A 24,769-nucleotide genomic window follows, 5' to 3' on the forward strand; every position below is an offset into this window, starting at 1 on the left:
TTATTCAAATTGAAATGTATTTGGCAATTCATTTTATTTTGAAACTAAGTAGGCTCCTGTACATGTTCTATTTTTCTTTTTTTTAACTCAGACTTGGTTGACACTGTTGTCTGGTTGGAACAAAAGTAACACTGCATATCTTCACATTTTATTTGATAGCTGATAAATTACAGCACAGAGGAGCTGATGAGTAAAATGGAGCACTGATGATAAAGAATCAACCTTGTGTTTTGGTGTGGCGTTAGTCTTTGTCACGCGGACTAAATAGAGAGCCAAACGCGGAAGAGATGGTATAATGGCTGTGTCTGGTTGTAATACCTACTTAAGCCACAAGATGTCAATAAAGTCCATAGATGGCTGAGGACACCCAAACAGCTTCTGGTCAGACAAAGCACCGAGGAGCAGTACACCTCCAGCTGAAGACAAGAACTGGTTGGTTGCATTAAATTAACACTGAGGCTTCCAATCAAAATATTCTTAAGTCTTTGTTTTTTTTATTATACAGAGTTGTTATTGTCAGTATTTTTTTTAATGTAGCCCTGTTTATCTCAGTTTTGAGAATGTTTCATTTAATATTTGTTTGTAGGTGTTGTAAACACCTTGTCAACTCTATACTTTGAATTGGTATACGCTGTGAGTGTCGGCTGTAGCAGCAGCAGCAGCAGTAGTAGTAGTAGTAGTAGCGTATTCTTTTATGTGGATAACTTATTTAGAAACTGTTATAGCCTTCTCAAAATAAGGGGTATGGGGTGGAGCTGTATTAATTTCAAATGTAAGTTGCGAGAAATATGGCTTGTTGTCATCTCCCATAAATAACATATGGCAGATGAACAATTCACCCAAAAATATGAGAAATGAGAAGATATTTTTTACATGAATTCAAGTGTATCATCGTGTGACAAAACTACAGTGTGTTATACATCCAAACACAGAGATCTAAGGGAAAGTAATATGGCCTAATCACTAATCTCTGCAACGTGTGAAATGTTAGGCTACATTTAATTTGAAATCAAATACCGGTGAGCTGATCGCAATATTATCAGAGAGAGAGAGAAAGAGAGAGAGAGAGAGAGAGGAAAACACAGTTCTGGTCCTCAGATTAGATGTTTACTAGACGAAAGAATGAAAACAAGGACCGTTTCTTCACCCAACTTTCTCATTGGTGCTCTTCTCGTGTCAATCAAATGTGGGCGGTGTCAGCTGACAAATGATACTTCCAGTAAATCCTCAAATGCTGTACAACACAGAGAGTCAACAGGCTGTACGGGGCGCACACGGGACATCACTACGAATGGATAACAACAACTAACCAGTGGGTCGACACACTGTGGACACTCACGCAACTTTTTTCACCGGAAAAGTCTTTTTAGAAACACACTTTTTTATAACTGTTTTATTAGAGTTTTACCGGTTTGGGATGTGACATTCAGTGTAGACTTTGCGCCCAGGCGGAGCACCATTTTGCCGGACAGATTTCTCTTGTATTCGCTCTCATTTCAAAAGGCGAAGTTGCGACTTCTGAGGGGCGACATTCGTCACATTTACATGACATTGTAACACTTGGCTCCGTCACCTCTCGACCATGGCGGAAGCGGCCCAGCAGCCACACCTGGTTGAAATCGACCCGGATTTTGAGCCCCTGTCGCGGCCCCGGTCGTGCACTTGGCCTTTGCCCCGGCCGGAGTTTATCAACCCGGGCGACTCCAACACGTCCTCGCCGGTGCCGTCTGTGAAGCAGGAGCCCACCGGCAACGAGTTCATCAACAACCTTAGCCTGCTGGAGGAGACCGAGGACTTCGCGGAGCAGAAGCCTGTCATCCTGTGCACCGAGTTCCAGTGTCAGGAGAACTGCGTCCACCAGCAAGCTCCACAGCAACAACATCAGCAACATCAGCAGCAGCATCAGCAGCAGCAACATCAGCAGCACCCGAACCCGCAACTCCCGCACCAGCAGCAGCAGCAGCAGCAGCAGCAGCAGCAGCAGCAGCAGGTGCCTCTGCTCTCCTCCCCGGTCGGCTCGGCGTCCCCGGCGGCCGCGGCCGCAGCTGCCGCCGCTGCCCAGAGGAAGAGCAGCTCCTCCCGGCGAAACGCATGGGGGAATATGTCATATGCAGACCTCATAACCAAAGCTATCGAAAGTTCTCCTGAGAATCGACTAACTCTCTCTCAGATTTACGACTGGATGGTGAAGAGTGTGCCTTATTTCAAGGACAAAGGAGACAGCAACAGCTCTGCAGGCTGGAAGGTACGTTTTTCCCTCTTTTTTTGGTACTTTTATCCACGAGATACAGTGCGCGTAAGTGTGTGTGTGTGTGTGTGTGGTGGGAGTTTACAGCATTATGCCTGGTAAAGCAGCTGCCTGTGCCAGTTCTCGTACAAAGTTTTGCAGTGGGCCGTTTTGTTGTGCCTGTGGTTCTTAACCCAGTGGGTTCACAGGGACTTAATTGTGCTGTTATGTTCTATATCTATATCTCCTGTGGTATCACTGTAATATCCCTCCAGGGATTTCTGGCTTTTCTGTAGCGTTTAATAGTCAGTGTATTGTATCTATTTATAATGCTTTTTGATCCCAGTTGTTTGTTATTAATCTCCATCATCTATGCTTGTCACTGTTACCCCCCCCCCACCCCCCACCCCCCCACACACACACAAATATTTGACAAAAGAGCACGCATGAAGAGTTAAGTATCTGTAAAGTTGTTTATCATTTGCTCACAGTCATGGTCTGGTGAAGCCATGTTCCCCGCTCATTGTCATCTATCAATTTCATGGCAATTCAGTAAACTGGCCAATTGCAACCATGACATTAGACAGTCATCTGACTTGTCCCTGCAGTATGTGATTTATATGAGTCTGCTGACTCAACAGGGTTCCCCCACCCCCCACCAACCCTCTTTGCCTTATTGCTTCCCTCAATGTGCTTTTTAAAAAAAAGTTCTGACTTGGTAAGTTTTTAGACAGCTCTCCTCCCCTCTCGTAATGGCTACACCAGATTTGACACTGTGTGACATGAATGAAACTCCTTCCCCCCCCACTGAACACTATTGAAGGGCGTAAACCTCCCTTTGGAGACACATAGTTTCAGTGGTGTCTAACAATAAATTAATGACTGTCTACTCTCCCAGCAGGAAATCATATTGAGCCTGTAGTCACACATTGAGAGATTTATTACGGCTTCCCTGTGTTGTAGGCTGTCTGGGTTGCCAGTGAAATGTAAAGCAGTTGTGGAAGGTTTTTGTCTTCCCCTGTCAGAGCAGGCTCCCGTGTTTGAGTCATGCGCTGGGAGGTGACACATTCATGTCAGGCACAAATGCCAGCAAAAATGTCTTTTCTATTGTTTTTTTTTTTACTGAATCACAAAGACAGATACAAAAAAGAATTCAGTCCAAACTTACATATTTTGCCATGCACTGGTTTTGCGTCTTTCTTTTTTTTTTTAACCATTGAAATAAAAAAGTTGACTGAGCACAAATCCCGTTTTCAGCAACACCCTGCTCCATATTCATCCATTTTAACCGCAGCGTTGAGCTGTCAAACATAGTCCTGTCAGTCAAATGATATGAGAGTGGAAAAACCCTTCAGTGTGGGGAAATAGGCTACACATAGTAAACAAAGCAGGTACTGGGCAGATGTGGTGATATTGTCCAAGTAGTTTTGGTCCTTTTAAGAAAAACAATATCAAATCATTCTATATTGTTTACTGTAAGGGTCTCCATGGCTTCAGTAAGAGGTGACTGTTACACTCAATTTAGGAAGACTACATTTGGTCAATCAGCTTTTTCATTTACAGCAGTAGAAAAAGTGGAACTTAATTCCACTTCACATTAGAGATTGTGTAAGTCTCAGCAGTTTAAAAATGTCCTTAAAGACTTGGCTGAAGGCGAAACAACTATGTGATCATTGGTCTTTCTAGAACATAGAATTTATATATTTTTGTATACTGGTTTATATGTTATGTAATGCTTGTTATATGTTGTTTATTGTTACGTTTCTATCTGTTTTGATAGTATTGTCTGTATTGTCTATATTGTCCTTTTATCGCCCTTGCCCAGGGACCACAGATGTAAATTAGCTGTATAGCTAACTCTGGTACAGGGCTTGAACTGTGCATGGTCCCTGACAAAGAAACTAATAAACTAAACTAAACATAAGGCTGCTCGATTATGGAAAGAATCATAATCACGATTATTTTGGTCAATAAATGATGTGATGGAAATCACAGTTATTTTACACGATTACACATTGACTTTTGGAAAGGTTTGAATAAAAAAGAAAAAAAACAGTGAAAGAGTTAAACAAATAAACAATGAAAACACCTTGAACTGTGAAATTTCCCTCTAATACCTTTCCAGTTTGAGCTTTTTATTCTCCATCCAGAACACAGGACAAAATAAGAGTTGACTTGCAAAACGTAATGTGCAAAAATAATCGTTTTTCTCGAGGACTCTGTTTTTGGGGTCGTTAGGAGCAGAAATCGTAATCACGATTAAAAATCGATTAATTGCGCAGCCCTAGTTCAACGTACACATTGGTCCTTTAAAAGGTTCAGCATCTATCGTACACTATGGATTTTTGCCATGGTGCTTTCAACTTAAAATGTGCTTTTCTGATCACTCCGTGTTAACCAAAGTCAAACTGTGCGTGCGTGTGTGTGTGTGTGTGTGTGTGTGCGTGTGTGTGTGCGTGTGTGTGTGTGTGTGTGTTGCTTTCCGTTAAGGACATTGTGCTTGAAAAGAGCAAAACAAATTTCCAAAAAAGCAGCGAATAATCCCAAATACTTATTGTTAATGAAACAAAATTAAGAGGAATGCATCCACGTGGGAATACATCTCACCATCATACATCAGGACCCCAGGATATCTGAATAAAGAATCTTTAGGCAGTGTGTGGCAAGGCCACGTTTCAAACACCTACAGTGTTAGCCAAGTAGAGTCGGAGGTTGCGGCATATCAGAGAGGAAAATCAGGACTGTTGTAGACTTTAAAAGATAGGACCATGATCATTTTGTACTTTACAATGGACCTTTTTCACAGCAGACATGTTGACTTGTCATAGTAGGAAAAGCACAGCTGAGATTGATAACCTTAACGATGGCTCAATTCCATCAAGTGTCCCAGTAAGCTATTTCAGTGAGTCAGCATTCACAATACCAGGGCCTCTCCTAAGTGGAATGCAGCCATCAGTAATGGTTTTGAACACACCTGTGCTTTTCCTACTATGACATGTCAACATGTCTGCCGTCAAAAAGGTCTATGATGAAATAATCTTTTTTTTTTGATGAGGAAGGAGACTTGTCACTTTGCCCAAGGACTGTCAGCAGTAGCAGCACCAGCACCTTGATGACCATGTAACATGGCTACGGTCAACACTTACTCAGTGATACTCACTGGTTATAGTGTAATTAGAAAGTTATTATATAGCAGAGTGTAGTTAATACATCATTACAGACAATAGTAGATCATTGACATGTTTGCAAAGCATGCAGCAGAGTCACAGTGACAAAGACTGTGAAAATGTCTGTGTCTAAAATAAACAGTGAAGTTTCTCAGTGTTGTTCCGTCTATTTAACCGTTATTGTGGGATTATTGGCTTGGAGAGGGGCGCTCAGTCAGCCAACGCCTGGGCTTGCTGCTTATCCTGCCATGTTGGGGGTGTAGACTGAGTAATACTGTGGGAAAGCAAAGTGCCATTCACTGCTGTGACGGGAGTTATTCATAGAGCTTCCCTCGGTTCCACACAGGGGGGCTATCACACATTGTCTCTTCTTAGGCTACTTATGAAGTAGCCTAAGAACCAGAGAGAAGCTGGGGAAAGACTAAAATGTTAAATGGTAATTTTGTGGCCAGCCATGTGATTTTTGTTGTGTTGTTTCTCCTTCAATGACCATTTGATGTAAATAGTAGTTTCCAGATGGCTTAATTCATTATTCAGTATTTCAGTAATTGATTCTCTCCATTTAAAATGTAACAAAATATATATATATATATATTGTTTCTGTAAAATTCTCTAGTATAGCCTTTTCATTTTCTTCCGTCCCGACTGAATGGAAACACGAAAATATGTAAATTGTGTGGCAGATCTCGTTCCAAAGACACCAGCTTTGCAAAAGGACTTACATATTCAAACAAAAGCACTAAAAATAATTAACAAACACCCTTTGATTTTCACTCGCTCTATCTTTAAGAGAGAATAAAACAACACAAATGCGAACTATACATACATATACGTATATATATATATATATATCTGTGGTTTGTGGAAATATTGGGTGGAGTGTCATGTCATAAGTGAAGTTTGTGGTGGCTTCTTTTGTGCTGTAAAGACAGTGATCACGGCGACAAGAGGCACAACACAAATGTGTTGTTTCGAGGCACCAATGAGTGTTCCACACCCTCAAACATTGATTGTAATTCACTTTAGGTAGTCTTTTTGAAGTTAACCACGGATCATTTCTCCATGTGACTGATCTCTCTGAACAGATGGGGCTCTCTTGAAGGGAACAGGCTGATGAAGTTTCCATTAATCTATGATTAAGGCTGTCTGCTCTGTAATTGTTTGAGGCCCGATGCCTGTTTCTCAGCGCTGCCGATCCTCCAACAGTCGGTCGTGTCTGAACTGAGTCATGACAGCCTCCACACTTCTCAGGCCGTCTGCGACAGTGTGAATTCTGAGGACAGTTGTGCCAGGTGGGACCGGCTTGGAGAAGCTCTCCGAGTGGACTGGACACTGGCCCTGGCACCAGGACGCCAACAGGAAGAAGAGCAGATGGCCCAAATTATGTATCACCAAACCTCTCTGCGGAGCGGGTTATTTATTTTTAATACATCCTGTTCTTTATTTCACGGCATAAAATGTTAATGCATATAGTTAAAGTCTTACAGTGGTTCAGGCTGCAGAACACACACAAATTGCACACGTGCAATTTTCCACACCATTTCCTAAACATAGTCATACTGAGAAATACAAAGAGAGTTGTGTGGAGCTGATAGGCTTAATTAGCTTTGTAGCAACTCATTTGGCAATGGCTTGAATGTAATGGACGTTCATTAATATACAGTCGTCGCGCTCTATAACTTTAATACAGTACAATATATACATTACGCACACATCCTTGCATACCTGCAAAAAAAAAAAAAAAAAATCTGTTCTTTCTTGTATTTCTCTACCATGCGTATGTCACCACAGGATAAATATTTGGTTCCAGCCAGTGGAGCTGGATGGCTCAGGTGCTCTTTGATGTCAGTATCAGGATCAATTCGGTTGTAGCTTTTCTCTGTACATGGCGCTCTCTTGACCTGAAATTCCTCAACCTACGCTGGTAAACACTCCCACGGATCTCAAAACAAACTGTGCCGGAGCAGACAAACATGTAGGTCCGAGCAGATTGCACAGGAAGTGACACTAGGGTCATTACCATGTAAATGCACCCATTGACTCCAATAGTCTTACAGTAAACACTGTAGGTATCAGCGAGAGGAGAGGCTCAGATAGGTCGGGACGTAGCAAGTCGGGATACGTGTGTGTGTGTGTGCGTGTGTGTGTGTGTGTGTGTGTGTGTGTGTGTGTGTGTGTGTGTGTGTGTGTGTGGGGCATCTCTAATTTTTTGACTTTTCAACCAAATCATTGATCCCAGGGACCTGACTGGGGAATGATTGATGTCCAGAATGCAAAGTTGTGTTGTTTTCATTTAGTTACACTGACAACATAAAGAGTCCATCTGAATACATAGAGCATCTCCTTACCTTCAGGCTTCACTTTGCCTTTTGCGGCATCCACCAGGATAATTATTAGTTATTCTTGTCAGTGCTCCTTGGTGGAAAAACTATGTAGAGGTGACACTGTTTCTAAATGACCCCGAACTTAGTCTTCTGTCTGCAAATTCGTGTTACTTATCGGCCGACACATACATTACGCCAATTACAGATATATCTGCAATAAGCTCGTATCGTCTGATTTATCGGTGTAGCGCTGACCCCGACTGCGTCATTGAATTGGGTTTATCTGGCTGCTTGCATTACAAGACAGGTTTCCAGAGACTCTGTTTTAATCTCGCCCATTGACAATGCATTAGAACTATACTGAGGAAAACAGTAGAATATGTAGTTTACAGAGCAACTATCTTTCAGATGGGATTGCTCAGGCTTGAACCATAGCAATATTTAAACAGTTCTAGATAAGATGAAGCAAAACAAACAAAATCTTGTCAATCAAAGGGAGTAGCACATTGGTACCACATATGTGTTGCCCAGCCCTACTTGAAGTTACAATCTCAGAGCTCTCCGTTTCGTTCTCTTTGGCGGCACCTATGGCGGTATGTGGTAAAGTATAAGGTGTGTTTTTGGATCTCACTTCCCAGAGATCCAAACAGTGTGTCGCCTGCGTGACATCAGTCAGTTGGCAGTTGAAGAGCAAGTCGGTTACGTTAGCTCTGCCTAACCTCTGTGGTGGACCAACCACTGCTGGGTTATAGAGAGCGTGTCACTAACGGTGCGCCGCTTGTGATTTTTTCCCGGGAATGTCGCCACAGACACCCAGTTCATACTGTAATACTGCAAATGTAAGGGCTTTCATCAGCGGGCCATAGGCTCAGTCGCCATCATGTTAGCGCATTCGGAGATAGATAGTGACATTTATTTAAATGAAAATCTCCGAGATTGTTACTTTAAAGGGTAATTTTAACTGCTTTAGGTTTAATTGATTAATAATTATGTCTTTGAGACACATTGTACCTCCGTTTTGTGTTTTATCACCAATCCCATACTGTGTGTTTCTCTTAGTCTGAATGTGTATTAGTAGGACAGGGAGCTGGATAGAACAGCAGTCCTCCTGTTTCTACTGGCTCAACACACACACACACACACACACACACACACACACACACACACACACACACACACACACACCTCACCCCCCTGAGGCAGTCGAGGAGTCCGATCTTGGCACTGCCCCAAGACATGAGGGGCAGCTGTGTTTCTCAGGCAAAGAGCTGGGGGAGCTCTCCTCACCCTCCTCCCCATTTCCTGCCTGCGCCGCCTGCCTCTTCATTCCTGATTTTCTGCCTCTGCACAAAACAGGGCACACTTAGTGTTGTAAAGGGTTACTGCCCCCCCCCTTCCCGCCCACCGCTTTACTGTCTTCAGAGAAAATGAAGCGATAAAGAGAGAGAGAGAGAAGCAGAGATTCAAAATGCTCTTAAGTTCAGACTGGGTGACACTTGTTAGGAGTTGCATAACAAGACATTTACTGGAATCAGGGAGCCGCAGGCCAAAGTCTGGTGCCACTGGTTAGTCAGCGGAACTGTGAGGCACTGTGTTAGAGAGTGTGTGTGTGTGTGTGTGAGTGTGAGTGTGTGTGTGTGCGTGTGCGTGTGTGTGTGTGTGTGTGTGTGTGTGTGCGTGTGCACATAACTTGGGCCTTATAATTAAAGCCCTGCTGCTGGCAGATGCACAGACAGACACGATGGCAGACAGACACAGGGAACATTTCTGCACAGGCTGTGTGTATATACAGTATATATATATATATTTTTTTTTTATTGTGGCTTGATATTCTGACTTTCCTTCTCTCCCCATCTGATTTCAATCCAGTATCTCCTTAAAACTGCCGGCTCCCCACACGCACCCACACACACACACACACACACACACCCAACCACACACACACACACACTTAGTGCTTTGATGTGCCGAATCGCCACTGGCACACCGTTAGCAGCAGTGAGAAGTATTGATGAACACAACCTGTTAGTCTTTAATCTGCTCTGTGTAAATGTCCTTTTCACTCTCAGTTAACATATTGCTTACTTATTCCTTTAATATACAAATACAAATGGTTGAGTCTATATTATTTAAAAAAAAAAGTGGAAATCCCCATCACAAGTTCCAGAAATCAAAGGTGACATCTTTAAAGTTCAAAACCCAAAGCCTATTTCATTTATAATGATACAAACCCAATATGTAGGGCTGGGAGATATGGCAACCAAATATGATCACGATAATAGTTTCCATATTAATCAATATCGATATTTATCATGATATATAATTTGATAATGCTGCCAGTTTGACGAGTATCCTGATAATAACTGAAGCCTGAAGAAAGAAGAGGGTTCGTTAGTTAAACTTTAGAATATAGTTTATTAACTAAAAATAGAATAACATAATGTAACATTTAAATGTGCAAACATGGCTTGGTTTAGAGTAGCCTATATTTTGTGATAAAAGAATAACATTTAACTTTGCAAACATGCTTTATCTGCAAACAAACAGTAACAAAACAGTTCGTAATGTAAATGCAAATAATGTAAATAAAACCAAAAGCTGTGACTACTATCACATTCACTTTTCATATGGGGAAATGGTCGTAAAAGACAACACGATTGTTGTTTTTCAGCCCAGCTAGCGCTGCTAACAGCAGAAGAACCACTGGGACGTTGAACAAAACGTTAACATGGGCCCGCATTTTCAAACTCTCGGTGTGGTCGCTGGGATGGTACCTTTTCAAGTGGCAGAAAAGATTGGTTGTGTTTCCCGTCTTGGTCGACACCGACCGACGGCATATTTTGCAGACCACGTTAATCGGCGCTTTCGTATAATTGACGTTTTTGTCAACAATTTCCTCAGCTTTGGAGGATAACGCACGTTCACTTTCACCGTCACTTTCGTGCCCATGCTCCTTGGTTCCACTCACTTTGACGTGCAAGCCAAAAACAACTTCTTCTTCTTCTACTATTGACGTGTTTTGGCGGTTGGCTAAAGACTTTTGGTGCGCATTACCGCCACCTTCTGAAATGGAATGGCGTTTATTTCTGCTGTTAGAGCTATCCATATCGAGTAAAATACGTCCAAAGTTAATCACTGAATTTTATCGCGATCCCATATCGAGATCGTTTTATCGCCCAGCCCTGCCAATACGTTTCTCCCATTGCAGAAGAACCAGTGAATGTTTGTCTATTTTCTTTCAACGAGTGACTTAAATTACCAAAATGAATTGCTTAAGTCCACTTGTTGAGGTGTTTTTGGCTCAGCATGGTATACGTTTGTGACGAAGATGAGTGGAAAATAGTGTCATGTTCAAAGTGATGTAACTGTGCCCATCCACACACTGATCTGATTGGGCAACAGTGTGGAACTAGTAGCCCTGTAGATTGTTTCACAACCTTGTGTTGTCCTTCTGTCCCGCTCCGCATGTGTTTACCTCCCAGCCCCGGCGTTCCTCTCTGCTGTCGTCTGTCTCTCATTCCCTCTTCCAGGAAACATTTCAGGGCTATTAATGACCTCGAACCTCACCAGACGGAAATAAAAAAGAAAGCAGGGGCTATCAAATAGTGTTTATGTCTGCGTGTGACACACACATGTTTATTTATGGATCCAGCCACGCTCACACTCACCCATGCCAGCACATCACTCCACCTTTAAACGAGTACTGTATTGACAATTGACTCCATGTGCCGCTGCTGTCTGGGGTCAGTGTTTCACAGTAAACCTTTAACAGCGTGGTCCAGAATGCCATCGGAGGAATCCATCGGGCAACGGCAGAAGCTGGGAGACTTACATACCTCACGCAGCAGCTCATGTCTGTCTGTCTGGTTGTCCGTCTGAGTGGAAGAGGCTTTACGAGTTCAGATTCAGTTGTGTCATTGCTCTGCATGCCGGACTGTATTGTGAACACAATGATTTGTGGATTAATGTAACATGCAAATAAGGTTGACTTTAAAGTGGCAATAATTGAGATTGCTGTTGCTCCATAGAACTAAACAACCACAGTGGAGATGCAGGGGGTCGACATTGCTTTTTGATGTTCCAGATGTTCAGCCAAACAGAACTCAGTCAAGGTTTTATCCAGGACTCAGTCGAGGCTTTTTCCTGCATCCAGAACTTTCCGGCTGCATCCATCTGAGCCACCGAAGGAGAAATATTTGACAGCTGAAACAAAAGCATCTTTCCTAACATTTTATGATTATTAGAAGTGTTGTAAAATGAGTTTCAGTGCTTCATTGCTTCATTAGACAATGCTTTTGAAATCCCTTAATAGATTCATTTAGATTTAGGCTAAAATTAAGGATATTTCACCAAGTTTTCTACTTAGATTACTTATTTTCTATTTATCTCTATAATTATTATTTGAATGTTAAGTTGTTTTTTGCTTAAAAACAAAAACAAACGGCAGTTTGTGAAATGGTCACGTTATTTTTACGTTTATCTTGTTTTTTTGTTGTTGTGGCCAGCACGAAATGGGAACCATCTTTACGACAGTTGGGTTTAGGAAAAGATGAACGGGGAAAGCAAACGTCACCCCCACGATCCGCGGTCTCTGGGGGACACGCGACAACGACAACGGGACGGCGGCGGAGGTTGGGTTTAGCAAAAGAAGAATGGGGAAAGGACGCCTCACACGCCGGGAGACGGCCGTGCGAGGTGTCCCGCGCAACAATAACGGGACGGTTGTGATTAGGAAAACGACGACGGGGAAACAAAACGCCACACGCGGGCCACGATCCCCGGTCTCCGGGGTGAAAGCCCTGTGCTGTTTGACCCATCCACCCCAACCAACCTCACGCGGATTTTTGGCATTTCATACTACTCGCTACCGTAGTGGTGCTGTGATCACAACATATGCTTCCCATTGAAATACATTAGTTTACATTTTCATGCTGGCCACCACGAAAAAAAACATGAAAAAATAACCGTGCCCGTGTACACGAATCAATCGATTAAATAACGTGACCATTTCACGAACTGCCGTGAGACTGGGATGGATTCAGATTCAGAGCTACCTGGAACCAGTTTTTATAAGACAGATGAAAATAAAGTTAAACGTACTTAATTTGAGCACGATCTATTCAAACTGTATGTTTACTGAGCTTGAGTAATAGCTGACTATAGTATAAGACACAGCTGGTTCCACAGCTGGTAACGTGAACCTTATATAGCCTTTATCTCACTGGAAAGGACCCAGGAAAATCCCAGTTAAGTGCCTCTTTCATTTAGTGAATTCAAACAAATCATGTCAAATGTGTACACGGTTTCCACCCACCTCCGACACTGGCATCACACAACCCCGCAGCCATCCTGCCAGAGTTTGGTTTTGTCAGTTCTTTCTCTGGATGTGGACCAGATCATTGAGTGAGTATAGAGTCCAGTAACTTCACAGAGAGTGTTAAGTGATATACAAAAAAAGATACCAGCAGAGAGTAGAGCCTCCTTCAACAGCACAGAGAGAAGGTGCCCACGCAGGCTGCACTACTCTGGAGTAAAAAAAGGAAGAAAAAAAACGAGTTGACATCCAGCGGCGTGGTCAGGTAAACAGTCATTTGGGATGACTCAGACTGTTTTGTTTTTCTCCGCGCGGGGTTTGGTAGTAGCAGGCCAAGAGCACGTGATCGTCTGTTTTGGCAGAGCGTTTGCCCAGGCCTGGCAGTTTCTTTCACAGAATATGCTGTTGCTCTGTCTACCCACAACTTCTCATCAGTCAGAAATGTTGGAAAAATCTCCCGTGGGGTTAACAGGAAGATCTCAGCATGTTTTTTGGTTTTTTTACAGTGTGAGAAGAGGAACCGCTGTATGGATTTTGAATAATTTCACCATTCAAATGAGAAGTGAAAGCCCTTAACGCTTTTTTTTTTAACACTCGAAAAATGTGGCGTCATATCAACTTCTCGTAGGTTCAGCGCGTATGTGAACTGGTTGCAGTGCAGACACACAGGGAGTGAGGAGGAGCAAACACTTTTTTTAACGGGACCGCTCACTGCTGAGGGCCCCAAACCACAGGCATTACCCAGACCCACATTGTTGTGCAATTCCCGCCCTAACGCGATTATGCACGGTGCCTGTGAGACTGGCCGGGGCATTATCAAACAATCACACATGCATTCAGCCATGTGTGATTGTGTTCACACATATGATCGCTCACAGGAGCTCCGTGGCATGGGTGGAAATTTAAATGCGCACTTGAGTCAGAAGTGCTATTATGACTGTGCGTCAGACAGCAGTATCCCTGCTTCTGTTGTCACGGGAACTAATAGTTTGTTTGAAGGTCAAAGTGTGTAACAGTGTAACCGCCCTCAGGAGTGTTCACATTAGGGTTGAAACGGTGTCGCAACATCGTGGCACTATTGTCTGTGTTGTACTATAGCGAGGCTCTTGGCTGACCTAGTGTTTCTAAAAGAAACGCCTCACAGGGAGAGCAGAGGTTACCAGCAGTTAGGTTTCACTTGACATTTGCTCCTACCGGCACTAGAGCCGCAAAAGAATAATTGCTTAAGCTATCAGTTGTCAACTATTGAATTAAGTGCCAACTATTTTGATAATTGCGTAATCGCTTTGAGTCATTTTTTTAAAGAAATAAAGTAAAACATATCTCTGATTCTAGCTCCTAAAATGTGAATATTGTTCTAGTTTCTTCTCTCCTCTGTGACAGTCAGCTGAATGTCTTTGAGTTGTGGACAAAAGGAGACATTTGAGGACGTCATCTTGGGCTTTGGGAAACTCTGACCGACATTTTTTTTTTTTTTTTTACCATTTTCTGACATTTTATAGACCGAACAACTAATTGATTAATCGAGAAAATGAACAGTTAGTTGCAGCCCTAACTAGCACATACCGCTAAAAGCAGAATCACATCCAAAATAGATTTCTGTTAGCAATTTCCAAAGCAAGTGTTGGATGTTTTTATTTTATCACCATTAGAGCTGAAGATCTTTGCCCGAACCGACGGGTTCAGTCTTAATTTCTATAATTTTACCCAGGCTTGGGCCGGGCCAGGCCAGGCTCGGGCCAGGCTCGGGCCGGGCTCGGGCCGGGCTCGGGCCGGGCTCGGGCCGGGCTCGGGCCGGGCTCTGGGTTGTGTGGTAAATGAGCGGTCAGGTGATGCGTTTCGATTAGCGTGAAAATGGATGCTGAGGAGGTGAAACGGAGGCTGGAGACTTATTTTATTTCTTTGTTCCAACTTCCAAGTGGCCTATAGCCTACTATGAATAAATGATGTTAAAAAATGTATAAATGACTCATTCTTGACAAAAGGCAAAAGAGCTGTGTGCGTGTGCACATTTGAATAATGTCGGGCTTTTAAAAAGCTGTTAATCAAAATGTTCTTGGGCCTTGTCAGATCTAACTTTTAAGGCCCAATTACAGCTCTAATGACCATGACTTGTAGCTGAGATGGACAAAAATGTAGTTTTCCTGAGAGTATTTATGTATGCCCGGGGTACTGCTAGATATAAAATGTACTGTGCGGTTTGAGATTGGCATCTGTAACTTCCCTCCAAGGTTCCTGTGTTGGATTCTAGGAAATGCAGCAGTGCCAGTCAGGCAGATTAGACATGTCACCACATGTGGACTCATTTTTTTTCATTCATGCCCTGGTTGAAGTAATTGACACGAGAGATACCAAAAAAAAAACAGACAACACACACACACACACACACACACACACACACACACACACACACACACACACACCAAAAGGTGAGAAATATTAGAAAGGTTTACTTTGTTTAAAGTTCTTTGCCTCCTTCTACCATGGTGCCATTTACCCACTTCATCTCGTATCTTCTATTCAGCACTAATATTGGAGTTTAAACAAGCACCGTTTGTTCAAGCAGCAATTACGACTCATCCTTACGTTTCCAGTGGCAGCCCCCTTTAGTTGCTGTAGTAGTTATGACGGAGCTAAGCAGCAAGTAAGGCGATGAACTATGGGCTAGCGCCAAGTTTCTCATAAGGAGGCAGGTCGGGGTGATGGATGGGTCAAACAAACAGGACTTTCAGCCAGGAGACGGGTTTGTGCCCCGTTAAAAATAATCGTAAACGGCGAGTTGTTTTTTTTACTTTACGGAAGAAACCGAGTCAAGTCACGTTCAGCATCGGAAGTAAAGTAACGTCTGATTTTTTACCCAAACCTCGATCTTTTTCTAAACTTAACTTAGTACTTTTTGTGCCTAAACATCACCAAACTGGGACCGTTTCACAACGGTGGCGACCGTTATGTTCTCTGGTTTAAATATAAGGACATAAAACGCTCCTGTGGGTCGTATTAGAGGGAATAAACGACCCACATCGTCTTATCTTTTGGAGGACTTGTTGCTTTAAACTGTTGTTGAGCTTATATCGTCAATCCAATGATTGGACAGGAGAAAAGATTCATTTAATGTTGCACTTGGTGAATGTCATTAACAAATTGCCATTACTGTTATTGCCATTATCTGTCGAGTATATTAGTTATGAGCACATGCAGCCTAGTTGTCTCCAGTGATTACATGAATGATCTGTTTTGGAGAATCTATTACTTCTCTCTTCCTCTACCTTTTGAGAGATGCAAATTTCAGCCCGTGGCTGACAGGAAGTGGTAAAGCAGTACAAGGTTCGCAGTACCAGGGTAGTGATGTCATGAGGAGAGGAAGCAACACTGAACATGACGCCAGATTCTATGGCTTCTCCCTTTTCTAGTGTTCCCCTTATTTATTTTTTTATTCTTCCGTGTATCTGCACTCAGAGCTGGGAAATGAAATGAATCGCTGTTATTGCCTAACGTTCCTTTAAATAATCATTTTAAATTCCCTGAATATTCATATTGAGATATTATGGTTCACACTTGACATAATCAGTTAGTCAGTTAAATAGAGCCAAAGTAAATTCTGGAGTGAGGCTTTGGTTTACTCATGTATGGCTCCTGTCCTGGACTGTACTGGTGCCAGCTTGATAATGGCCCCTCTGACTGGGATGCCAAGTCCAGGTCTTGGTGCCCTGGTTTAATTACTCACATGCTATCTACTGTCCCTCACACAAATGTGAGCCCTCACCATATACACTTTTTTTTTCTTTCTTCAAATATTGATTAGAGGGGCGCCTGGTTAGCTCACCTGGTGGAGCGGGCGCCCATATATAGAGGTTTGCTCCTCGACGCAGCGGCCGTGGGTTTCGACTCCGACCTGCGGCCCTTTGCTGCATGTCATTCCCCCCTCTCTCTCCTCTTTGAAGTCAAAGCTGTCCTATACAAATAAAGGCCTAAAATGCCCAAAAAATAATCTTAAAAAAATAAACAATATATATTAATTAGAGGAGATTTTGGATAAATGTTGGGCAGCATTTCTGTAGTTCCACATTGAAACACTAACAGCACCCTTTTCATCTATTTATTGTATTTCCACCAGCAAAATCAACACATAGTAGCACAATGTAGCTTTGTTCATGGGACTTGTATTTAACATTGCAACATACTTACAATTAATTGAATGAAGTGTGTCATCTAATGGCGCTGGTGCAATAGCAACAATGTCACATAACCAATCTTTCTAAGATTTCTTGCAAATAACAAGGACGCTTGTGATAACTAATGAACAAAAAACAACCATATACAATTGTTAAACAACTAATATGTTTATGTTAAACAAACTGTTTTGCATTTCAAAAACACATATCTTTCTAAGATAGCCATGAAAACTGGAGTCACAATCGAGTAGTGAGCTTCTGTTAAAACACTTGAATAAAGTCCCTCAGTTCTGTGAGATTCACATTGTGTATTTATTTTGCGATGTCTCACTGTTATTTCCTTTTCATAATGAGCCCATAAAAAAACAGGACTTTCATAAAAAAAAAAAGAATATAATCGCTACACTACATGTCATTTTTCTTTTCATTTTTTTCCTTTGTGGCAGAGGATGAGTCATGCTCGTTTTAGAAACGGCAAACAGGTGAGTGCATTACAGCCCTACGTACAGACTACTTCATGGACATTGTGCATATCGGAGAGTTTAAGGAAAGGTAGAAGCCTGTTTTAAAAGAAATCTTTTTCTCTGAAAAATAACATGGTTATTTGTGACTTCAGACTGAGGCCATTATATTAGTATCCATCTCACATTTGGTAATATTATATGACAATATGCTAGGCATGACACAATTTCCATTTTAAATCGAAATCAAAAGCAGGATCGGCAATCCCCCCCAGTATTTTTCTCTCCCTCCAACCTCGCCTACTTGCGCACGTCCAAAGAAAACAACAACAGACACAGCGTAGCTTACCGGCTGGTAGCATGCAGCTAAAGACACAGTGGTAACGTTAGCTTACTGGCTGGTAGCTAAAGACACAGGGTAACGTTGGCTTACTGGCTGGTAGCATGCAGCTAAAGGCACAGGGTAACGTTAGCTTACTGGCTGGTAGCATGCAGCTAAAGGCACAGGGTAACGTTAGCTTACTGGCTGGTAGCATGCAGCTAAAGACACAGGGTAACATTAGCTTACTGGCTGGTAGCATGCAGCTAAAGGCACAGGGTAACGTTAGCTTACTGGCTGGTAGCATGCAGCTAAAGACACAGGGTAACGTTAGCTTACTGGCTGGTAGCATGCAGCTAAAGGCACAGGGTAACGTTAGCTTACTGGCTGGTTGCATCCAGCTAAAGGCACAGGGTAACGTTAGCTTACTGGCTGGTAGCATCCAGCTAAAGGCACAGCGTAATGTTAGCTTACCTGTAGCCTGCAGCTTGACTTTTCCAGACACCGTGGCCACTGCTTGGAGTCGGTGATGACGGAGAAACAACAGAACAGAAAATCGTCTTGCTTCCCTGAAGCACGTGGCAACATTTTGCCTTCCCTGTGAGTGAGTTACGGAAACAAACAACAAAGGTAAAGCACGTGGGCTCCAACTGGACTCCATGGTGCCTTTATGTGCACCTCGTTAAACTAGTGGTGCATTCAGGTGCACCTCGTAATCTCTGAGAAACTCAAACTGTTGTTGCAAAGCACCCTTCTGCAAACTAGTGGCTCTTATTGTGGCATTGCCGTCCCTGTTGAAAAATAAATGTTTTTTAATCAAAAATCAAATTGTGACCTTAAAATAGTCACATCAAATCGAATAGTGGATTAGGAGAATCATGATAGCCCAATATGAGCCATCTTTAAAACTTTTTTAAGTGCTAATATGCCAGTGATGTCGTTTAATTTTGGTGACATTTCTATTTGACTATTTTGACTCATTACAAACATTGTTTGTATACAGCATTTTTTCATGAAGACAGTTTAGAAGTGCACTTATATAGTGCTTTACAGTGTAATAAAACCACACAGAACCATGTACCAACGAGAAATCCTCTCAACTCTGCAACCAAATGGAGATTTATTGTCGGAATCAACATCCCACTATGAAAACAGCTTGGGGATATCCCCGTGTTTGCCAGGTTGAACTGGGGTAACAGGCGTGCACAATATAACCCCCCCCAAACACTCCACCCACCCTCGTGCGTAGTCCGCCACACAGGCACCCAGCAGTGGTCCACACACTGCATCTTTATCCAGGCCGAGCAGGCAGCAGCCCAACCCAGCCGCTCTGCTGATCAGAGGCGAAAAATATCCCCGCTCCACAGACACAGCTCTGTGCATTTACAGACTCACATTGTGTTGCACATAGCAACACATGCACATATTTCAGCATGGTAAGCTTAGCCAGCACAACCCGGTCCCTGTCTGTACACATGAGCTGTGTGCTGCTTAATTCTGAGTCAGGAAATCAGCGAGCACAGGACAGAACTCAGCACGTTAACACGCTGCTGGGACATTGTTCTAAAAGTATTATAGTTGCACTTATCAGAAACAACATATGAATAGTCAGAAGAAAATACAAAATGTAATGTGAATCATCAGTCAGTGAGTCACTGTCTCACCAATGCAGCCAACATGTATGGGTCTTGCAGGTGACACAAGGGCAGTAACCACTATAACTATTTTATTTCTTATAGCATTAAATCACAATTTTTTTCAGAGAAGTACAAACATTTGAAACTGAAAGTGGTTTGAAGTGTAAACATTAAAAGCAGTTGAGGGCTAAAACAAACGTTCAATAACTTATTTTATTAGTTTTATTTGCAGTTTGCTGTGTAGCAGACATTTGTAAAATGCTAACATGAAATGATCATGTATCTTTACAATGCAATGGCATTAAAACTCAATAAATGATCATATTGAATTATCAGCCAGCTGTGATAGGACAGCAGGCAATAAGTCCACATTTCTCATTTCTTCAACAACTTTAGAGCAGCTAAATGCTAATTTAAATTGACAACTTGGCCATTGTTATGAAGTAAAAAGAGATTTGATTTGAAGCTTACTGAGCTGAAACGTATTAAGAGCTTGAGAAGAGAACCAATCAGCAAACATGAATTCGGTATTATTTTTTTAGAATGACTTCATAGTTTCACCACTGATGCCAACAATGCTCCTACATTATTCTTGCAGTTGTTAAAGTGATGGTTCGGAGTAATTTCACCCTAGGGTCCTTTGCACCATGACCTCGAGCCAAACACCCCCCCAGAAGCTTTTTTCACCTGGGTCTAACATTGGGAGAGTTAGCGTAGAGTAGCGTTATCAGCTGAATAGCTTAGCGCAGGGGCTAATGGACCCACGTTTGTATCTCATAAATGACCCCACTAATAATGCCCGAAATGATACCAAACGTCTACACTAGTACATATAGGTTATGTACTCATAAAATGATGGATTGGAAAGTTTTTAACTACACCAGAAGTTTATGAACACTTGCCTGCTCTCTTCTGCTAGCTGCTGCTGCTGCTGCTGCTGACGAGTGCTTAGGGCCGGCTACAAATTACTACACCGAAAAGAGATACAACAAAAATATTTATTAATTTAATGATTAAATAAGGTAATGTCTCCAAACTTACCTCAATTATTACTTGTCTCCTGCAAGTTATACTACAGCACTTACTTTAAAAAATAAGTTAAATTAAAAAATATTTTTGTTGCATCTCTTTTCGGTGTTGTAATTTGTAACGCGTCCTAAGCACTCGTCTTACAGCAGCAACAACAACAGAGAGCAGAAGCCAGCAGGAAAGTGTTCATAAACTTCTGGTGTATACAAACTTTTCAATCCATCGTTTAATGAGTACACAACCTATATGTACTGTGTAACAAGCGTTGGTATCATTTCGAACATATTAGTGGGGTCATGAACTCTGGCCGATTAGCTCCGCCTAACGTATTCAGCTGATAAACTCTACTCATGCTCTCCAATGTAAGACCCAGGTGAAAAAAGCTTCTGGGGGGGTGTTTGGCTCGAGGTCATGGTGCAAAGGACCCTAGGGTGAAATAACTCCAAACCATCACTTTAATAGCCATAGAATTGGCTGTTGGCAACTTGTCATCCTTTCCTTATTGGCCTAGTGAAATGGCAAAGGGGAAGAGCAAAAACCAAATTGGATTTTTAAACAGGCGCTATGCAGTTTTCACCATTTTTTTTTGTTTTCCATTTCGCTTTTTGCTGGCAGGTTTCTCTCTAGAGCTCCCCCTACAGCTTCAGAATAGATATTTGGCAGCTCCGATGTTTACTCGTGTCTGACTCCTCTCTCGGTCAGTCTGCCGTTTCCTCTTTCTCTGTTCCTCCGACAATGCTTTCCTAGCTTTCTGCTTCTTTTTAGCCGGCTCAGCCATGACGATTGTGTGAAAAACTCCATCACTACCTTGTTAACCGGTTCCTGAATGGGGCGTGTATGTGTGCAGTGCCGTGAAGCAATTCGTTACATGGCGAGACCTGATTTCACGCCATACTTCCTGACGTTGAGGCTGGCGAAAGTTGCGAGGGTGGTTTTTCTGCTCACAGGCGCTAGAGGGGAGCTAGACAACCATCATTCAACCCGAAAAAAAATATAACCATATAACCATTCCAATTACTCCGAAGCTGTTCAGTTAAGGTAAAGTAAGCTTAAAAAAACTGCATAGTTCCCCTTTAAGGTTTGTAGCAAACAAGCATAAACTGTTCTTACAAATGTTCTGTTTGACTTGTTGGTTATAATATAATAATAATAATGTATTGTTTAAAGTTTTAATGTAAGCCAAGTTTTCTTTTGGAGTGATTTGTCCAAATGTCAGACCTTGGCCAAACCAGAGGAAATGGCAGATGATGTATTATTCTCTCACCAAGTTCTGTTCCATAATGAGGGCAAATCATAAGTGGGGAACTGTTACTAAGATGTACAGTAAGAGCTTTATCCATCATTGTAATCCTGCTGGAAAAGCCTACCTGGACAAGGGCCCCCTCTTTCCTTTTTCCTCTTGTTTTGCCCAGTCAGACTACAGAGTTTTGAGTAGGAAGTAGTGGCTCTTGAACCCACTGTTTGCTTCAGCTTGTCCCTTTGCATTGCACCTACCAGGGTCCCATTCGGCAGTGTTTTGCATAGAAACCAGAGGCATTAGTGGGATCAGTATCAGGACTGGCCAGCTCTTCCTGTGCGGATACAATGCAGCAGGAAGTTCGCTAATAGCCCCTCCACTGCGCCACTCGTCTCACACTATCATACGGCGATGAAAGACCCTGGAGTGTCAGCGGCTTTGCTGTTTCTCACCGTATGCACAAAACCACTTACAGACTATTTATCAATTGTCTGCAGCGTCTGTGAGACCGATCAATCTTAAGCTTAACCAATCATCATCCGCTCAGGCTTCCAAGTTCAGCTCTGTGTGTGTGTGTGTGCACTCAGATTCCTTGCAGAGGATTGTGAAAAGGAGATCCTGCCAAGAGGCCGTCAGTAAATACATTTGCAGACAGATTTGCTTCTGCATGACTTGCGTTTTCTGCCTTTCCATCTGCGCTTTATGATGGTCATATAACTCAGCATCTCACAATGACCATTTTGAAGAGGCACTTTCCTGGAAGTCATAGACTGCTACTTGGGCTCATAGAAATCTAAAAGTGAATTTAAGGAGCTGCACACTGAGCGCTTTTGTGTCTAGGCCTCCTCTCTTTGCCAAATTGAATGATTGGAAGTTGACATCAGCTGGTGAGAAAGGGAGCCTTTTTGCTGCAACACGAGTGTGAGATCAGCTGTGGCCAGTAGTGTATGTGCATGATGTCCCAGAGGAGCATGTGAAAAGGACAAGGGAGGAAAAGAAGACTAGGAAAGGGCTGGGATGGAGGGCGAGGGCGAGGGCAGAAATTATCTATTTCGGGTTCGAACCATGCCCTCGGGGTCAGGTTCCATTTTTAATCTGGGACTGTTTTTCTTTGTTTGTTTGTTTTTTACAGAAATTGTGGCAAAACAGACTTATTTTTATAACACTGGACACATTTATGCATCCCTGACTAGTCAAACCTGAGGCGATGTGCTGTGTGCTCGCTGCTACGCAACATTAATGACAACAATCATTTCCTTTTCTCCGGACTGTTTTAATGAAAGCGAGAGCATAAATAATAATAAAAAAGGCCCAAGGCTTTACATTTCCTTTGCTCTGCTTTTTATTTCCAGTGCCTTTTATGATCATTGCTGTATTGACTTTAGTAAATAGGTCAGTGATTATCTTTCGTCAGTTCAATTTTGGTGCTGATGATAACTTATCAAACTGCAAACACACGAAGTTTTCGCAGTCTATTCGCGAATGGGGGTAATGTGAAGGTGTATTGCTTTATTTTGTGTGTGTGTGTGTGTGTGTGTGTGTGTGTGTGTGTGTGTGTGTGTGTGTGTGTGAGCCAGATTCCTTGTGTGTAACTGAGCATGTGCGAAGATCAGAACGCCCTAACAGTGTCCTTTCATTTTCAGACTAAAACGATCACCCTATAGATAAATACTGTAAAGCTATACCCGCTTAAACTATTACACCAATGACTATGACTAGCCTATGAATATCTTATGACTCAGCCAATTCTGTGATTCAGCAAATTAAGGCGAAATTTAGCTGCAGTCTTGCAATTCAAGTCTTTTGATCTTGTCTTTATTGACCATTGATGTCTAATAAATCAGAAATCCCCCCATTTAAACAACCAGGCGAAAATCCCCAAAAAAAAAAGTTACATTTGATTTATGGCCATTTTGAGGTAGTTGGGTTTAGAAAGATTTAAAACTTTTCAAACAGCTTTCCAAAAACCTATTTGAAGTTGGGTCAACACATAGTATCTTTAGCCAAGAAGAACCGACTCTATAAAAACAGCTATTACCTCTTCTCTCTTTCTTACTCTTACCCTTGCTCCGGGAGTTATCACTTCAGTCTCTACAGCCAGTTCACCACAACGCAGCACCTTCAGCCGACCTGATTTCATTATCTATTGGAATCAGTTGTAATCGGCCTCTGGATCACGGAATACTAAGTGCCCCTGACACGGAGGGGAATAACCTTGCCGTAAGTGTATCTTTTGATGACTTCGCGAGTAGAGCGGTACTCAGTGAGTGGTAGTTCCCCTGTCACATGTCGCCCCGCCATCTCACCTGGAGCTGTGCGCTCAGCCCCGTGTCGTTGTTAAGTGGCCAGACTTGCTGAGCATGGTGTTAGGCTAATAACAGGTTTACACCTTTTCTGCTCTAACTCAGTCGGACTCAGCACAAAGCTCCAGACATGACCAAGCTACAGCTTTAGGGATACTTACTTTGGCGGTTAGAAATGTTGCACTACACTCTCTATAGGTTTGTCCTCCTCCCAGCCGCAGACAGATTACACAGAAAATAGCTAGTTACAGTGCTGAAACACACCTACGGTTAAACCTGGGAAACAAAAGGTGAAAAAGCTTGTTCAGGACAGCACCGTTTCTCGAATGAGTTCAGTGGAAATAGTGCAGGGAAACCACATAATTTCACTTTCATCTGTTCCATATCTCTGGTACATGTGTGTGAAACTTCTCAGAGAGCTGGTGGCTTGCGTTTGTACCTGCTGCACGCTTTCAGTCCGTGAGGAGGGAGCATTGCTGCAGATGCTTTATACCTATAGGTGTATGGGTTTGCAGCTGAGGTTTCACTTGTGGCTTCACTTGATTCAAAGCAGCCCTGCAAGTAGGTGGTGTAGCGCTC

At 42.5% G+C, this 24,769-nt stretch overlaps 1 protein-coding gene across 1 annotated transcript in view; it reads left to right on the forward strand.

The window, feature by feature from the left end:
- Nucleotides 1–1,248: 1,248 nt before the first annotated feature.
- The window catches only part of foxo1a (forkhead box O1 a), a 34,229-nt gene continuing 10,708 nt past the window's right edge, over nucleotides 1,249–24,769 (forward strand). Inside the window, exon 1 of the mRNA XM_039778055.1 lies at nucleotides 1,249–2,245. Within this exon, the coding sequence (XP_039633989.1) occupies nucleotides 1,583–2,245 (663 nt within the window). The 5' untranslated portion in view covers nucleotides 1,249–1,582. The remainder of the gene's footprint in view (nucleotides 2,246–24,769) is intronic.

Source organism: Perca fluviatilis, chromosome 2 (assembly GCF_010015445.1).
Source record: "Perca fluviatilis chromosome 2, GENO_Pfluv_1.0, whole genome shotgun sequence".
Taxonomy (NCBI): Eukaryota; Metazoa; Chordata; class Actinopteri; order Perciformes; family Percidae; genus Perca; species Perca fluviatilis.